We start from the raw sequence: 16901 nt of genomic DNA on the forward strand, positions 1-16901 counted from the left end.
CTCTTTAATGCCAAGATGAAAACAGATTTCTACAAAGTAATGGCAATCACATAAAAATATGTCATGTAAAAAAAGTGACTGCATAAATATTCACCCATTTAAAGTCAGTGTTTAGTAGATGCACCTTTGGCTGCAATCACAGGTCTGAGTCTGTGTGGATAGGCCTCAATCAGGCTTGCACATCTGGACATTGTAATTTTACTCCATTCGTCTTTGCAAAACTGCTCAAGCTTTGTCTGGTTGCACAGGGATCAGGTGCTTTTCAAGTCCAGCAACCCTAATGGATTGTGGCCTGTCTCACTGGTCTCCTTCTTGCATAGTCCCTCAGTTCGGGAGGGTGCCCTGATCTAGGCAGATTTACAAACGTGCCGTATTCCTTCCATTTTTTTGAAGATGGATTTAACTGAACTCTGGAGGATGTTCACTGACCTTGGATATATATTTTTTTTGCATCCATCCCCTGACTTGTGCTTTTCAATACAATTTTCTCTGAGTTGCTTGGAGTGTTTTTTTGTCTTCATGGTGTAATGGTAGCTGATTAACCATTGACTGGACCTTCCAGACACAGGTGTCTTTATACTGCAATCACTTGAGACTCATTCACTGCACTCAGGTGATCCTCATTTCACTAACTGTGAGACTGAAGGTGAATTAGTTCAGTCACTTTAAATATTTATGAAATCACTTATTTTACATGACATATTTTTGTTTAACTGGCATTATTTTGTAGAAATCTGTTTTCACTTTGGCATTAAAGACAGTTCTTTAAGTTGGTGGCTCAGGTTTTAGTCAACCTGTGCTACTTCTCTGCATGTCCTTCCCTGCCCTCACACCCCCTTTCCTTCGCTATCCACTGTCCTTTCCAAATAAAGGCAAAAATAAATCTTTAAAGCTTTTGCTCCTCTGCAGGTCCAACAAAGACTAGCCTCCTCTCTGCACCAAGCACAGTCAGCATGTTTGTGCCTGCACCTGAGGAGTTTATTGACGAGCAGCCCACAACCATGTCTGACAGGTAAAAAAAATAAACAAGTCCATGGATTTAAGATTTAAAAAGTATAAACTTAGTGTGTTGATGTGGTTTGTTTCTCTGTGGTGTCCCAGGTGTCGTGACTGTGCGGCCGTGCTGGAGGAGTATGATGAGGAGACTCTCAGCCTTGCCGTGGTCGTCCTCTCCATGTTCATCCACCTCAGCCCTGATTTGGCCGCTCCGATGCTCCTCGACATCATGCAGTCTGTGGGCAGGTACAGCCACTCCAGTGGTCCACATCCACACAGCACTTCACCATTAAATGAAGTTTCATAACTCACCCTCAGAGCTCATGCATAATTCATCCCCTTCAGTCCTAATCCGCTGCTTTAACTTCTTTCAGGTTGGCATCCAGTGCCAATTTTTCTGGACAAGCTGAGAGGTATGAGACATTAAAGCCGTCACTGCTCACATATTCACTCTGCTTATAGATTAGTTTAATTATAGATGTGAAGTATGACAGCCTGTCCAGCTTTGCCATTCTCCCTCTGATGTTTTTTTTTTTTTTGCAGTATGTTGATCCCAGGGAATGTAGCAGGTGTAGCCAAGCAGTTTCTCCGCTGTGTGTTTCACCAGCTGGCCCCTAATGGCATCTTACCCCAACTCTTCCAGAGCAACATCAAAGGTCTGCTCTGACAACTGAAACTCAAATCAGACTTACAAAGTGTCGTCAGTTATACTGTTTGACATTGTTGTGTTGAATGGGTTATAATTATACCTGTCAATAATAATGCATTATTCAGGTCCATAATTAGTGCATGCATTTTTTTAATCACGATTAATCACATGCTCTATTTTCGGTCTTAGCACACTTTGGTCAAGCCACTGCAATGTTTTGCAGCAGCCACAATGATGTAAAATGCAGTTTATTCAGAAAGCACTCAGACCTCCTTCACTTTTTCCAATTTTTTTATGTTGCAGACTGTAATATAATCATTTGATTTCATTTTTTATTGTCATTGATCTACACTCAGTAACCCATCATGACAAAGTTAAAACAGAATTTTTGCAAACATATGAAAAATAAAAAACTGAAATATCCCATTTACAAAAGTATTCAGACTCTCTGCAAAAATACTTGATATTTATTTCAGGTTCCTCCCATTTTGACCGATCGTTGCTGATATATTTCTACACCTTGATTGAAGTCCACCTGTGTAAAATCAAATTTATTGGATGACTTGGATAAGAAGTCGCCTCTCTATAGAAGGCCTCACAGCTGACAATGCATATCAGAGCGAAAACCAAGCCATGAGGTCAAAGGTGCTGCCTGCAGAGCTCAGAAACAAGATTGTTGCAAGGCACAGATCTGGGGAAAACTACAAAAAAAATTGTACGTTGCACTGAAAGCCAGTGGCCTCCACAATTCTCAAATGGAAGAAGTTTGGCACAACCAGCACTCTTCCAAGAGCTGGGCACCCAACAAAACTGAGCAATTAGGGGAGAAGGACCTTAGTAAGAGGTGACCAAGAACCTGATTGCTCTGGTCGCACTGACTGAGCTCTAGAGATCCTGCATAGAGATGGAACAAAGTTCCAGAAGGACAACCATCACTGCAGCCCTCCACTGATCATCGGGTTTATGGCAGAGTGACTAGATGAAGCCTCTCCTCAGAGCAAAAAAACCCATGAAAGCCTGCTTTGAGTTTGCAAAAAACTCCCTGTGATTTATGCAGGCAGTGTCTTTGACCTCATGGCTTGGTTTTTGCTCTGATCTGCATTGTCAACTGTGACGCCTTCTATAGAGAGATGTGTGTGCCTTTCCAAATCATGTCCATTCAATTTCATTTTAACACACCTGGACTCCAGTCAAGGTTTGGCAACATCTCAGCAATTACAAGTATGGTTGACTAAGAAGCATGATATCTTTGAGTGAGGAAAGATAAATTTGTGGACATTTTTGTCTACAAATCTTTGAATAAATTATCTAGTAGGTGTGTTATTATTTAAGTGCTCAATAGTGCTTAGGATTATGATTTATATTTTATTTATGTAAATGTTTCCTTTTGACATTTTGCACATCAACTCTTACCTTGTCTTTTACTCTTTCTATCCTACAGATGGAAGTTTTCTGCGTACCCTTGCGTCCTCTCTGATAGATTTTAATGAGCTGAGCTCTGTCGCTGCCCTCAATATGCTGCTGGAGGTGAGGTTCTTCTCCGTGTAGCTGTGCTGACTCAATTCACCAGCAGGAGGAGCTCTTGTCAAACCGAAAACCTTTGTGACTCCAGCTCCATACAGAGCATAAGCCCTTTTAAAACAACAAATCAGTGGAGCATTGAAGAAAACCTGGCTCACTCTGCGCCACTGTTCCACTTTATTGCGGCTGTTAAGCTAAACAAATGACAAAGATAAGACCCCGGAGATAATGCATGAGCTCATTGAAGCAATCATCTGTGCTTCAATGTCCTGAATCCTCAGCTCCACCATGAGCATTGTGATTGATCAGGACTGAATGATCAGTTAAATGGAAATATCCGCGCTTATAGAATGTCATTATATAACCCATTTGTGGTTTTCTTCCTCTGTGCCCTCCAGGGCCTGAACAACAAGAAGAGTCTGCCAGCAGGGGGCACAATGCTGCACTGCCTGGAAAACATTGCCACCTTCATGGAGGCTCTCCCAATGGACTCCCCTAGCAACCTGTGGACAACCATCTGCAACCAGTTCCAGACGTTCCTCACAAAGCTGCCCTCTGTGCTTCCTTTAAAGGTAGATATCGAATCTTCCCGTCACTTAGTCATGCTCTGATGTGCTTTAATGCGATTATGGCCCGAGGAAAAAGCATCTTGCAGTGTCCTTGTCGGGTTCAATAGGACAGAGTTTTGAAAATGTAATTGATTTGACTCTGACGCTTTTGACCTTGACGATCAGATTAATTTAAAATAATTTAATTTAAAACACCAAGTCCAGGAATATGGGAATGCACCATGCAATCATTTTCAGCATTGACATTTTCCTGCTTTCTCTGTTTGTCATTAGTGCCCAATGGATTCTAGCTTGAGGATTATCATTTGTTTGCTGAAAATCCCAACTACAAATGCAACCCGGGTAAGCTCAGAGCAACTTTTCCCGCTTACTGTCCAAATTCTGTCCTTTTAAATTTAACTTTTTCTCCACTTCTCTATCCTCCAGAGCCTCCTGGAGCCGTTCTCCAAGTTGCTGAGCTTCGTCATCCAGTATGGCACATTCAGCCTCTCCTACCTCGTAGAACTGTGTGGACTGTGTTACAAAGCCTTCAATAAGGTACACCTAAGCCTGCTTACGACTTGTTTCCATTTGTAGGGAAAAAACACACGCTGACATCGAGAATTTATGCCGTCTTGAAAGAGTTAAACCTTTTAAACTAATCCGCTGCGTTAAAAAGCTCCTGTTCCCAGACCTCTTGCTCATCACTCTTTCACTGCTGAACCTACTTCCCCGCATCTCCAGCCGGTCAGAAATGTGGCCACGTGTCACAGATGATTAAGTAGGCAATCAGCCTGTATTGATTAACATGATTAGTTGGTGTGCTAGGGGGCCGAGGATGTATGGCGTGTTTTCTGAGTGGCTGTCTCAGACGGAGATGGAGCCAGGCATGTCTGCACTGTTGGGCCAGATGGATCCTCGGTCCTCCACCACTGTCAACACTGCATGCTTTATGTCTCCTGCAGTATTGATTTTCTTCACCCTCCTTAATTCTTCACCATATAATATCCGCTTTTCAAAAAAGTGGAGTCACTTTGAGCTATTGCTTTTGGAACCTGTCCTGTGCAGTTGTTTTATGGAGAGGTGAGGGGAGCACAGGGCAGATTTTTTTATAGTTGGAGGACAGGTTTTTAAGGACACAAAGTCAGGGTTTAAACTTTGTGAAGGCATGCACCATTTGTCACAGCTGCATCTCACCATTCGCTTGGCTCTCTAGCTTAGGGACAGCCCATGATTTGCTATTTACCGAACGGACATGCTCCATTAAGTTTTAATTATGAGAGTGCCGCGTACAGGTATGCGCATTAGTAAGCCACACAGAGAGAAGTATGGGAAGCAGCTCCGAGCATGTGCCTTCACCAAGCGTAAGCAAACATGACTGCATAGAGAAAAAGAGGGAGGCAAAGTGGAAGCCAGAAGATGACAGTGTGGTTTGTAAACAGGCAGCTGGGCTTTGTGTGGAAGGGATGAACAAAGAGAGCAGCCTGTCCTCAGGGAGGGAGAAGGCAGCCTGACAGCCTCATCTGAGCTGCCTGGGACTCAGGGAGGAGAGATCTGGACTGGCCTAAATCTACTCCTCAGCCTCGCCATTCTCTGTCTATTCTCTGTCTCACTCCCCTCCCCTCTCGCTGCCTGTCCTTCCCCCTCTATTCAGACTACAGAGTTTATGCTCCCCTCGCAGCATGAGTAAGGGAGAGTGATAATAGAAAAAGGCAGTCTTGCTGCATCAGTACATTTACTCCTCTCTCTTTTCTTCTTTTTTTTGCATCCAGGAGAGAGATAAGTTTTACATGTCCCGCATTGTGGTGTTAGAGCTTCTGCAGGCGCTTAAGTTTAAGTCGCCTCTGCCTGACACAAACTTGTTACTGCTGGTCCAGGTAAAAAATACAAGTTTCTTTAAAACACTTCCAAACCATAAAATCACATTGCTTTATCCTGAATAAATACTAAAACATGCTTTGGAATTCCTCAGTTTGTTTGTGCAGATATTGGTACACGGCTAGCAGAATCCACCATCATCCAAAAGCACATGATCTCCACACTGCCGGGGGTAAGGCTTTAGTCTAGTGTGTGTGTGTAACTTATTAGAATTAGCCTCATAAAACAGCAGGAGGCAAAATTAGACCCTGCTGTGAATCCTCCTAAAGGATAAACTGTTTTTCGTTCCCCACAGTGCACAACAGCAGCCATGGAGTGCATGAGACAGTACATAAGTGAACTCCTGGACTTCATTGCAGATATGCACACGCTAACCAAACTCAAAGTAAGTCTTGTTTGCTTAAAGTGAGTGCCAGAACTTGCAAATCTTATCCACAGAGTTTTCCCCCATTGTTCAGTCTCATCTTTTGTTCCTTACTTTACATATTTAATTTAGAGCCATATGAAAGCTTGCTGTCAGCCGCTTCATGAAGATACTTTTGGGGGTAACCTGAAAGTGGGCTTGGCACAAGTTGCCGCCATGGAGATCAGCAAAGGCAATCACCGTGATAACAAAGCTGTGGTCCGTTATCTTCCTTGGCTTTATCACCCACCATCCACCATGCAGCAAGGGTAAGAATGACTGGAGGGTTCAGGGATGAGTCCATGTTTCAAAGGGTCAGTTTTAACAAGGTATATTAGGTCATTACCTTAGATTTATAAAGAAATAAATGACTTTAAAGCTCTGGAGGAGCTTTTAATGGGTTATAGAACAGACTTAAATTAAAACTGATGCTTTTTATGACCTATTAAAAGCAAACTAGGCCATGAGAAAGAAGACTGATTATGTTTATTTAGTTGTTTTCTATGCCTACTACTTCTGCAGTATAGGTGATAGTCGGAAACTTGACTCTATGAACAGAAACGCAGAAACGACTATTTATACATTTTTCCCACACCAGAGACACATTGTGAGTGAAATTTCATATAAAGAGGGGTATAATTTTTGGTTATAAAAGTCTGTTTTCATAAATCAGCAAAAAGACATTCCCACTTTGCCAACAGGGTGTGCCAAAAACAACAAAACCAAAAGGTTCCCAACAGCTTTAGCTGACCATATCTTATTACTATAATTGGCAGCATATCTGTCTGTGTTCTCAATTTGCATGCCAAGGTGTTGCTCCAGTTGTACTTGATACTTCTCAGAAGACATCTTAGGTGTACTAGTTTGAAACTGGTGCCATTAAAAAATCTAAAATATGTAAATATTTTCAATAAAATTCCAAAATGTTGCACCGAGTCATCATTCGGGGACTTTTGCTTGCCTTGGAAGTCAGATGTCAGAGCTGGGAATGATGTCACCCCCCAGTTGAATGTGTTTCATTTGCTTCTAGCTCTAAAGAGGAAGTGACAGAGCCAGTTAACTGGACTTTGTTGAGACATGCCAAAGAAAAGTATCTGGATGACATGATACTCCTGCTCCACAATCCTTGATCAAAGTTAGTTCTCTTTACAGCACTTCTCCGCTCTTATTAAACTAAACAGGAGAGAGATCACAGTTTAATTGCTGTTTTGTCAGTTGAAGTCGCTGGTGCTGCATAAACATGCTTGAATATGGGTCTGTCTCCATGTGGCAGGTAGGCTCTGTGATGCTTGGTTAAAGTGTGTGCAGTTAAACTTTGTAAATAATAATAATAATAATAATAAGTCAAAAGGCACAGCTTCAGTGCTCCCCTAATTGTTTTGTTGGCCTATCACTGCACATACGCACCAGTGCGCAGAGACGCTGAGCCATTATGTAGTTACTTAGGGGAAATAAACCCCTTTCCATGCTAATTTGCCTTATTGCATTAAGCATCTAATAATGATGACGATAATAGCACGGCATAAATAAAGATTAGCCGACTGTCTGAGAGAACGGATGGAAGTGTGCTGCAGTTTTTATGACACACAAACTTTCCAGAGATCAGGAAACAATTTCACCTTTGTATAACTTTAAAATAACTTATGTGTAAATAAGGTCAGTAAATATGAATTTGACATTGCTGTTATTAAGCCATATCCAGGCTTTAATTAAACACACTGTCTGAATATTTAACATGGCTTGTCAGAATTTGAAAGAATTTGACACCCGTTGTGGGTGAAGGTGCTGCGGTAATGGTAAGAAATCCAGCAGGTAGTGGAAAGGAGCAGGATTAAGAAAACAGTCCCACACAGGGCTCTAGGTCATGTTATCCTTATTCCATGTCTATCAGTGGAACCAGCAGGATGCCTATTCAGTGTGCACACAATAACCATTTCAGCACGTAAATGAGACCTAGACATTCCTACGTGCACGTCACAGTGCACTCATGAGAGAAAAGAGAGTAAAGCCACATGTACCGCACCAAAACTCAAACAATTTAGCCAGACAGCTGACCCGTACAACAACAGACATTAAAAGCATTGCACTAGGCCTGCTGTATAACTATTCCAGTGGAATGGAAAGTTGAAGCTGGTACTTGCAGACAATTGATTCAACATTTGGCAACATGATTTTATGGAAAGCAAAGAAAAGAGGAGATAGAGCAGACAGAAAATTGCATTTGCTAGACAAAACTTATCCACCATTAGTAACAATAACAAGCCATATGAGGACAGAATGATAAAACCATACTGCATTTCTACCTAAAAGACGTTATTTCATCATCTCCCCGGTGCGTTAAACTCTCAGAATAGTCTCCCTATGTATTTCAATATCCTTATAAGTCCACTCTGATGTTTTCTGTCATTAGATATGTTAGATTTGTTATCACTCTGCTCTTAGATTCATAACAGGAGAAACGGTAACACTTTATTTTAGGGCCCTATTTACTCAGTAATTGTATAGTAATTGAATGATAATTTTTTCAGTAATTTCTCCAGAAAAGCTGGTACTAACCTAAATGTATGACTTTCTGAAGATGAATATGGTTGGGAATATTTGTATTTATGATGACAGAAATATAAATATACATCTTTGACTTATGAAGAGGATTTATGAGTGTTGAAAAAAAGGAGCAGGACAAGATAAGCATTGGCTTCTTCCTGTTTCTTTTTGCAAACAGTTTCCTTTTGATCAGGTGGGTCCATTTTATGTTGATATTCTTTTTGTGTGCATGTTATTTTAACAGTTTGAAATAATAATAAACTCAAACTCAAGTACTTACCTGGTAATAATGAACTGATTATCATGTAATCCCCTGAAATGTTGTGGAAATTCTCTGGTAATTAGGTGGTATTTTGCCCTAACCATAAAAATGATCTGAACACTATTCAAGAGGGACTCAATTTAACTTAATGGGTCAAAATAAAGAAATCATCAAGGATGTATCAAGCAACTTATATATAAAATAAAAATCGTATGTCTATGAAACTACTTAGTAAAATACCACCGAATAACCAGAGAATTGCCACAATATTATAAGAAATTACTTGATAATCAATACACACTGGGTTAAAACTTCCTTTTATTAAAAAGTTAATATTAATATCGTTATCATTACAGTTATTTCTTGATAAAATGCCAACTTATTACAAGGTAATTACCCCCTTATTCTTGAGAAATTACTAGATAGTTACACTTATTAATATAAAATTACTAGGTTATTAGGGCCCACAACAATAAAGTGCTACTGGAGATCTTTACAACAGTCATCTTAGTGTTCTGTATAACAAAGTTAGTCTGGCTTCTCTGGGGCAGTTATAAATCCCTTATTGAACATACACCATCTGATATAAAATCTATGCTAGACTGGACCACTGGACATTACCAAACTCACTCCACTGACTGTCTAATGCTTCATGTCCCTTGGGTTTACTCTGAATTGGGAAAATCTTTAGCTTTGTGCTCCAAACATTTGGAATCTTTTACAACAAACACAGGCTGAAGATGAACACTCCTTTTTCTCTCTCAATTTGAGTCAATTATTTTTGAATCATTTCACTTCAATGCTTATGTTGTTTCTCTTGAAAAGTCTTTATTATTTGTTAATAATTGTAATAGTACTTTTTTAAATTCTGTAACTCAACATCAGAACTTTTTCAAAGGTTCTGCCCTTCCCAAACTTAGACTGTTGGCTGTTTCCCAGATGGATGTGAAATATCTCCAGTGCCATGGGCATATGAAACAGTCTATCTGGTGTGTCAGGTTATGCTAGCATTAGCAGTTGTGTTGAAGCTAGGAGGATATCAAACGTGTTGCCTATCTTGATGGTATTGAAGGTATTCTCATCAGTGATCAGTTTAGCTTCTTATTTTTCAGACAGTAGTCAAATGAAAACGATTATCAGATTCCCTGCATTAGATATGCTCAGTTCCTAGAATACAAATTCAAAAGTACACATTTTTCAGTTTTTGTACATTTTCATACTTATATTGGTTTATCTTTGATTTCTTCCTGTTATTTCTATATGACAAAGTAAATAACTGTGCAAGTGTGAACATAGCCATGAATTTCTGCCTCCAGACAAATACACTAATTTGATTTTTTGTTATTTTCTTGTACTGAACATTTGAGGAAAAAAAATCTTTCCAGCTTGCCCTTAAAAAACAGTGTTTTGGTGTGAGAACAAAAATTTGAAACCAAATGAAGAAATGCAAATCATCTTGGCTGGATACCACCAGGGAGAAAATATGTTTTTATGTAACCTGATAGAACCAGCACATGTTAGCATAATGAGCTGAAATTTGAATATTCCTTATAATGCTTAGAGCTATATGAATATAAGTGTATAGATTAAGGTATGTGCTGATTTATGCCGCTCTCTTTGTTTCTCTGCAGGCCTAAAGAATTCATTGAGTGTGTATCCCACATCCGTCAGCTGTCCTGGCTCCTTTTGGGCTCGCTCACACACTGTGCCCTGCACCAGGGCTCCACCTCCTGTATGCCCATCCCTCTCGACGCTGGCTCCCACATCGCAGATCATCTTATAGTCATCCTCATCGGTTTCCCCGAGCAGTCGAAGGTCTGCAACAAACACATCCCTCAAATGGCTCCGCCCTGGTTGTGTTTTCTCTCTAACCACCTGTTCTGTATCGCCTCCTCCTCCAGACATCGGTGCTGCACATGTGCTCTCTGTTCCATGCCTTCATGTTCGCCCAGCTGTGGACCATCTACTGCGAGCAGGCGGCTGCTGCACCATCACTGGTGAACCAGAACCAGACTGAGTTCTCCTCCAGCGCCATCCTCACTGGCCTGGAGTTCTGGAGTCGAGTTACACCCAGCATCCTGCAGCTCATGGCTCATAATAAAGTGGTGAGTGCTCTGCATAAGCTTTTTCCACCGGGGGTCTATCTAAGCTGAAGGGGCCCTGGAAGAGTGCTATGATTGTTCATCTCTGCGATTATTTATTTATTTTCTTCCAGATGGTAGAGATGGTTTGTCTTCACGTCATTAGTTTGATGGAAGCCCTGCAGGAGTGCAACTCAACCATCTTTGTCAAGGTTATAACTCATGCATCATTTTTCAATGTGAATATTTATATGACTAATAAAGCGAATGACTTGAGCTTGTTCATCTCCTTTTTCCTCCAGCTTATTCCGATGTGGTTACCCATGATTCAGTCCAACCTTAAGGTGAGGCTTTTTAACTGTTGTCATTATTAATACAGAATAATGAATAATCAGGTAACAACATCTCTTTGGTGATTTTAACCTAGATTTTTCCATCTTCCTGTCTTTGCTTTCTCAGCATCTCTCTGCGGGGTTGCAGTTGCGTCTCCAGGCCATCCAGAACCGCGTGAATCATCAATGTTTGCAGGGCCAGACATCTGGCACCCCTCCATTTGCTCTGCGCAAATGGCTGCAGTGCACCCAGTTCAAAATGGCTCAGGTGGAAATCCAGTCGTCTGAGGCCGCCTCACAGTTCTACCCCATGTAGCCTGTCCAATCGGGTCTTTTGACCTGCATGCACCCCCCCCCCCCCCCTTCTCTCTGACCAAAAAAAAGAGACTCTTATTTCATCTGAAACTGTGTGGGATATAATTTTCAGCACCTTTAGTATAATACTTGTATATGTACAGCAAATCTATGCTATTTTAGAGTACAAGTTTCAGCAGGCTTGTGTGGGATATTTGTATCAGGTGCCTACTGTTGTATTCAACAGATTTGAAGAGTCCACAGGATTTCTATGGACTCGTGTTTGTAATAGTGAGGGTCTGCTTGTTGAATCTTATTTATTCTCACTCTGTCACATTCATATTCTATCACTTTATAAGTTGCTTGGCTGCAGGCCGGATAATAAAAGTACCAGTTTTTCTAAATGTTGAGTGGCTCTTTGTCATTTCACATCAATTGCCACCCCCTTCAAAAATTCAAATGTGACATTTACCGCCCTTTGATGTGGAAAATTTCCAGTTTACCATAATGCAGGTGGCAGGAGCGATAAAAATCAGCTCTGTTTGCTCTGCTGGACGAGAAAGCCAACCTCAGGTGTATCCAGGAAAATGGCATGACATGCATTACTCAGCTCCCCGGCTGAGATCCTTGTCAGACTGTCAGTCACGCTGCCTCTCGCCATCAGAGCTCAGATCGATCAGGGGCCAATCTGACTCGCAGCAGCGGCTTTGTAACTCGATAAGGTGGAGCCAGACATTGGAGGTAAACAAGACTATTTTGGTTGTACCCCCCTCCTCCTCCTTCTCTACCCACCCTAAAGTGGAAAGCCCCCACCACCACTGCCCACCCATCCCTGATCCCCTCTTCATTGGCAGCAGAGAAACAGATTGGCCCACGCATATACCAAGCAAACACAATTACCTTTGGCCTAATGTGGTTTGTTGTGATTAAGCATTGTTGTGAGGTCTAACCACATTACCACGAAGCTCTTGTCTGAGAATAACAGATGACATGACAGCAGGGCCTGAGAGCCGAACAGCACATTAATCTTTGTTTTGATTCCTCGCTGCTGCAAGGATTTCATTATCATGAATTAGATCTAATGATATAAATGTATTAGGTGGGAAGGATTTAATCTATTAAGACAAAAATAAGCACAAATTTGATCTGCATGTATTTTCTTTTAAAACTTGATTTTTCAGTCACTGCATGTTGAAGAGAACCCATGTTGAGAGGTGTGTGCCAAATGAGTCAGTAGTATAATGATCTCGCACAATGTGACTAATAAACACACACTATCACACACAGTCACACACTCTCCTGGGTGACCCCAAGCTGGCTGAATCAGGCTGCAGTGCCCCTTCTCATCAACCTCTAGTCCTGGCTCATCAAAGAGCTGCTCTCCCACCGTGTGCCTCTGAGTGTCTGAGGGTGTGTTGGATGCAGGTGCGTGTTTAATCAAGTCCCCTTTGCTCTGGGGTTGCATCTGTCAGCCACTGCCACCGTTGTGATCGTTTGAACTCACAGCCCTTCGTTTTTTTTTTTTTATTCCAAAGAAGCTCTCATTAGCAGCAGCTTATGTAATCAATGTCCCACAGGTATCCAGCACTTTCCCCGCCCCCTTCCCCGCCCGCCTGCTGCCTCCTGGAGGACCATATGGGAGCGCTGACCTGATGAGCAGGCAGCTGGAGGTAGTGAGGGTAATTAACGCTGACCAAAGGCCTCTCAGCCAGAGAGGGTGTGAGTGGGTCCTCGAGGATTGTGAAGGTCATCTTTGAAAGGACTGTGCCAACCCCCTCCCCTTCCCCACTCTCTCTCTTTCACCTGTCATGCACCAAGTGTTTGCATAGGCGTAGCACAGGGGGGAAAAAGGGTACTGATTACCTGGGCCCACAGTAGGGAGGGGCCCTTGAAAAACCTCCAATGAAAAGAGTATTGTAATTTATTTTTTCTGAATCAAAAGCGACTAAATGAATCTGTCAACAGACTTAAATTTGTAATAGAGTAAGAGATACAACACTGGGGCTCCCTATTCCTCCCTAAAAAATGTCCAAATGGTGTAGTGTTGTGCTGCAAAACAATGCAAGTAAATTTAATTGAACCATAGTGAAAATATTGAAAAAAATACATTCAAAAATACATTAAAATGCATAAATATTTGTAAAAATGACACATTTGTTGCTTGGCTAGCAGGTTAAGGGGGACCCTGTGTAATATTCTTTCTGGGGGCCCAAAATCCCTAGCTATACCCCTGAGTGTTGGCATCCAAGACAAGCTTGTATTTTTCCTGTCATTTCAAAAAACCTACATTTTGAAGAAACTTGTGAATCAGCGTCTTCTCTTGCTCTATGGAAATACCTTCTGAGAGGCTCATAAAGCTTGTTGACACAGTGACAGTCCCTGGTCCCCCCGCCTAGTGCTGTCACATTGCTTTATTACAGTGGGATCCACAGCGCCCTGGCTGGACAATGCATGAATGTTTAAATTGCTCACAGTGTCCATTGGCATCAGCATCAAGCTGCACATCTAAAGCAGGGAAGGCACAGTCCTCTATGGTCGCTCATTCACATTGTAATTCATTGACATTCCTCTTCAGTGCACCTCTGCATCAGCCTTTACAGCACAGGTTTGTCCCTTTAGTTTGTTACACATCATTAACTGCTCTAAATGCAAATTAAAGTGGAAATGGGAAAACGTCTATACGAGTCAGTGTAAGAGAGTCGCCTCTTAAAAGAGGTGCTTGAACCCATTATCTTGTGTTAAATTTTATTACAGAAACTTGTGTTCCTGCTGCGGCTGCAGAAATCCCTCACACACATCCACAGTTTGTTCCTGACATTATTACAGATTGAGCCCGGAGCTTTCACAATATGCAACCTATAAGTTTTCCTTCTTCTATCATTAAGCCCCATGGAGCGCTTGATAATCGCACTTCATTAAAGATGCACTGTGTGAGACAGACTGATGAGAACATGTCCTCGGCTGCAGGAGGGGGGTGGCGGCCTAGGAGACACGGCCAGCACGGCTCTGCCCAAGACATGAGCGGCACAGCACGGTGCAGACACAGGCTAAATATAACAGTCCCACTTTTATAACTTTGTCTACATAAGAGCAGGTTTCTCTATCTTTAAACACAATAGATTGTAGCTCTGTTGTTCTGTACAGGTTTATTTACAACTGAAAAACTCAGCAATGAAATCAACTTATGCACATCTTTCTATCTGTTTGGTATAATGCATAAATTGTTTTGTACTATTGATTGCCATATATACATTAATGGCTTGCTCCATCAACATGACAACATTGACATTATTCTAAATGGTAGCACATTGTTTAACTATGTATAAACATGTTCTGTTACACTGTACATTAATTAACAGTCCAGAAGGCAGATCTTTAAATATCAATATTTACATTCATGCATCCTTCATTTCTTTCATATGGGTACATGGTGGGGTATACTTTTTAGCTAATACCTGTGCATGTTTAGATGCAAGCATGTGTTTCCCCCCATAATCTCCACAGTTTAGCCAATATCTATACTTAACTGACAGCCACAGAGCACAGCCCACTCTCTCCGAGTACACTCATCTGCATGCACGCTCACCTACAGACACTCTCACATGCACGCACGCGCACACTCACAGATTTAATGTAAAAAAAAGAAAAAGAAGCAGAGCAGCGTTAAGTGATGCTCCAGTTCAGCTCAGTTGTGTTTTTTTTTTCTTTCAGCAGGGATGATGTGGAGGATGCCTGTGACAGCACTGAGTCACACACACATATCCCTGCTGAGGCCTTCCTCTGTGAAACCTGATCTCTGGCTATTGGCTAAGTCTCCTGTCTCTCACCAGTCACAAGGTCAGCTCTGGGCTCAGGTCCCCTGTTTCTATAGTGATGGGGTAAGCTTGCTTGACGGACAGAAAGATGAAGATTGTCGAACCCAAATGAAAACATGGCATCTCAAGGCATTTAGACTGTGAAAGGACCAGGATTTAACGTCAATTTAGAGGGTGCAAAATAAAAGCCTGCAAATGATGCAGCACAGACAGTGCATTCTGGAAGTTTTCAGACCCCTTTCACTTTTTTTTTTTTCATGTTGCAGCCTGATGCTACAGGCAAAATAATCATCTTAATTCTCATTCATCTACACTCAGTAGCCCATCATGACAAAGTGAAACAGAATTTTAGAATTTTTTGGCAAATTTATAAAAAAAATAAAAAACTGAATTATCTTATTTACATAAGTATTCAGATCCTTTGCAACAACACTTGAAACCTAGCTCAGGTGATGTTTCTACACCTTGATTGGATTCCACCTTTGCTAAATTTAATTAATTGGACATAATTTGGAAAGATACAGGACAGGATTGCTGCAAGGCACAGATCTGGGCAAGACATCAAAAAAGTTCTGTTGCACTGAAGGCTCCAAAGAGCATGGTAGCCTCAATAGTTCTCAAATGGGAGAATTTTGGCACAACCAAGATTCTTCTCGGAGCTGGTTGCCTGGCCAAACTGAGCAATAAGGGGAAGAAGGGTCTTAGTAAGAGAGATAACAAGAACCTGATGCTGTTGAGATGGGACAAAGTTCCAGAAGGTCAACCACCACTGCAGCTTGGCTTTCACATGGAGTGTTATGCAAATTCCCAGATTGTTTCATATGTTTTGCGCCCCCACAGCATGGTGCTGCCACCACAATGCGTCACCGTTAGGATGGTGATGAGCAGTACCTTGTTTTTCTCCGAACACAGAGCCTCGAATTAAGGTCAAACATTTCAATCTTGGTTTCATCAGACCAGAGAATCTTGTTCCTCACTGTCTGAGTCCTTCAGGTTATTACCTCCACCAAGGAGGTTATGTGATCAGGTGGGTTTTTTCTTTTGTTAGTTAGTTTGTTAGTAACATAACTCAAAAAGTTATGGACAGGTTTTCATGAAATTTTCAGGAAATGTCAAAAATAAGGAAGAACTGATTAGATTTTGGGACTGATCCAGATCACCGTTTGGATCCAGGAATTTTTAAAGGATTCTTCACTATTGGGAGATAGGGCTAATGGCAGAAGTCTGTGCTGTTACCACTTCACACCATGAGTAACTTCAATCCCATCAGCATTTTTGGTGTGTTTCTATTCAAAGTTTTGGAGTTTATAGAGTTTGAAAGACACATGCTTGGTCAAGGAGACAAGTTGGAGCGTAACAGAGAGAAAGACAGCAAATTCTAGCGAGAATACTCACAATGCTGGGAGGAATAGAGGAATATTCACCCTCTGCCATGACTTTCAGTCGTCCAGTGAGACCATGGGTGCTTCCGCCATGACAGTCCACATGTAGTGAAGCCAATGCTTTGCCCCACCAGGGAGGGAGTAATCGGCAAATTAGATTTTGGGTGATCCAGATCACCGTCTGGATCCATGAATG

General features: G+C 41.6%; 1 protein-coding gene across 6 annotated transcripts in view; it reads left to right on the top strand.

Moving 5' to 3' along the window:
- LOC121525754 (protein unc-79 homolog) overlaps positions 1-11872 on the top strand; it is a 57367-nt gene extending 45495 nt beyond the window's left edge. For all 6 annotated transcript variants that reach the window (XM_041811862.1, XM_041811864.1, XM_041811867.1 and 3 more), the window contains 17 exons: positions 910-1012; positions 1102-1242; positions 1371-1409; positions 1540-1652; positions 3087-3172; positions 3565-3738; positions 4009-4077; positions 4162-4272; positions 5487-5591; positions 5687-5764; positions 5888-5977; positions 6089-6264; positions 10433-10616; positions 10703-10906; positions 11017-11094; positions 11185-11226; positions 11342-11872. In XM_041811862.1, coding sequence (XP_041667796.1) covers positions 910-1012; positions 1102-1242; positions 1371-1409; positions 1540-1652; positions 3087-3172; positions 3565-3738; positions 4009-4077; positions 4162-4272; positions 5487-5591; positions 5687-5764; positions 5888-5977; positions 6089-6264; positions 10433-10616; positions 10703-10906; positions 11017-11094; positions 11185-11226; positions 11342-11530 — 1982 coding nt within the window. In that variant the 3' untranslated portion in view covers positions 11531-11872. The remainder of the gene's footprint in view (positions 1-909; positions 1013-1101; positions 1243-1370; positions 1410-1539; positions 1653-3086; positions 3173-3564; positions 3739-4008; positions 4078-4161; positions 4273-5486; positions 5592-5686; positions 5765-5887; positions 5978-6088; positions 6265-10432; positions 10617-10702; positions 10907-11016; positions 11095-11184; positions 11227-11341) is intronic.
- Positions 11873-16901: the final 5029 nt, after the last annotated feature.

This window comes from Cheilinus undulatus, linkage group 18, assembly GCF_018320785.1.
Source record: "Cheilinus undulatus linkage group 18, ASM1832078v1, whole genome shotgun sequence".
In the NCBI taxonomy this organism is placed as follows: domain Eukaryota; kingdom Metazoa; phylum Chordata; class Actinopteri; order Labriformes; family Labridae; genus Cheilinus; species Cheilinus undulatus.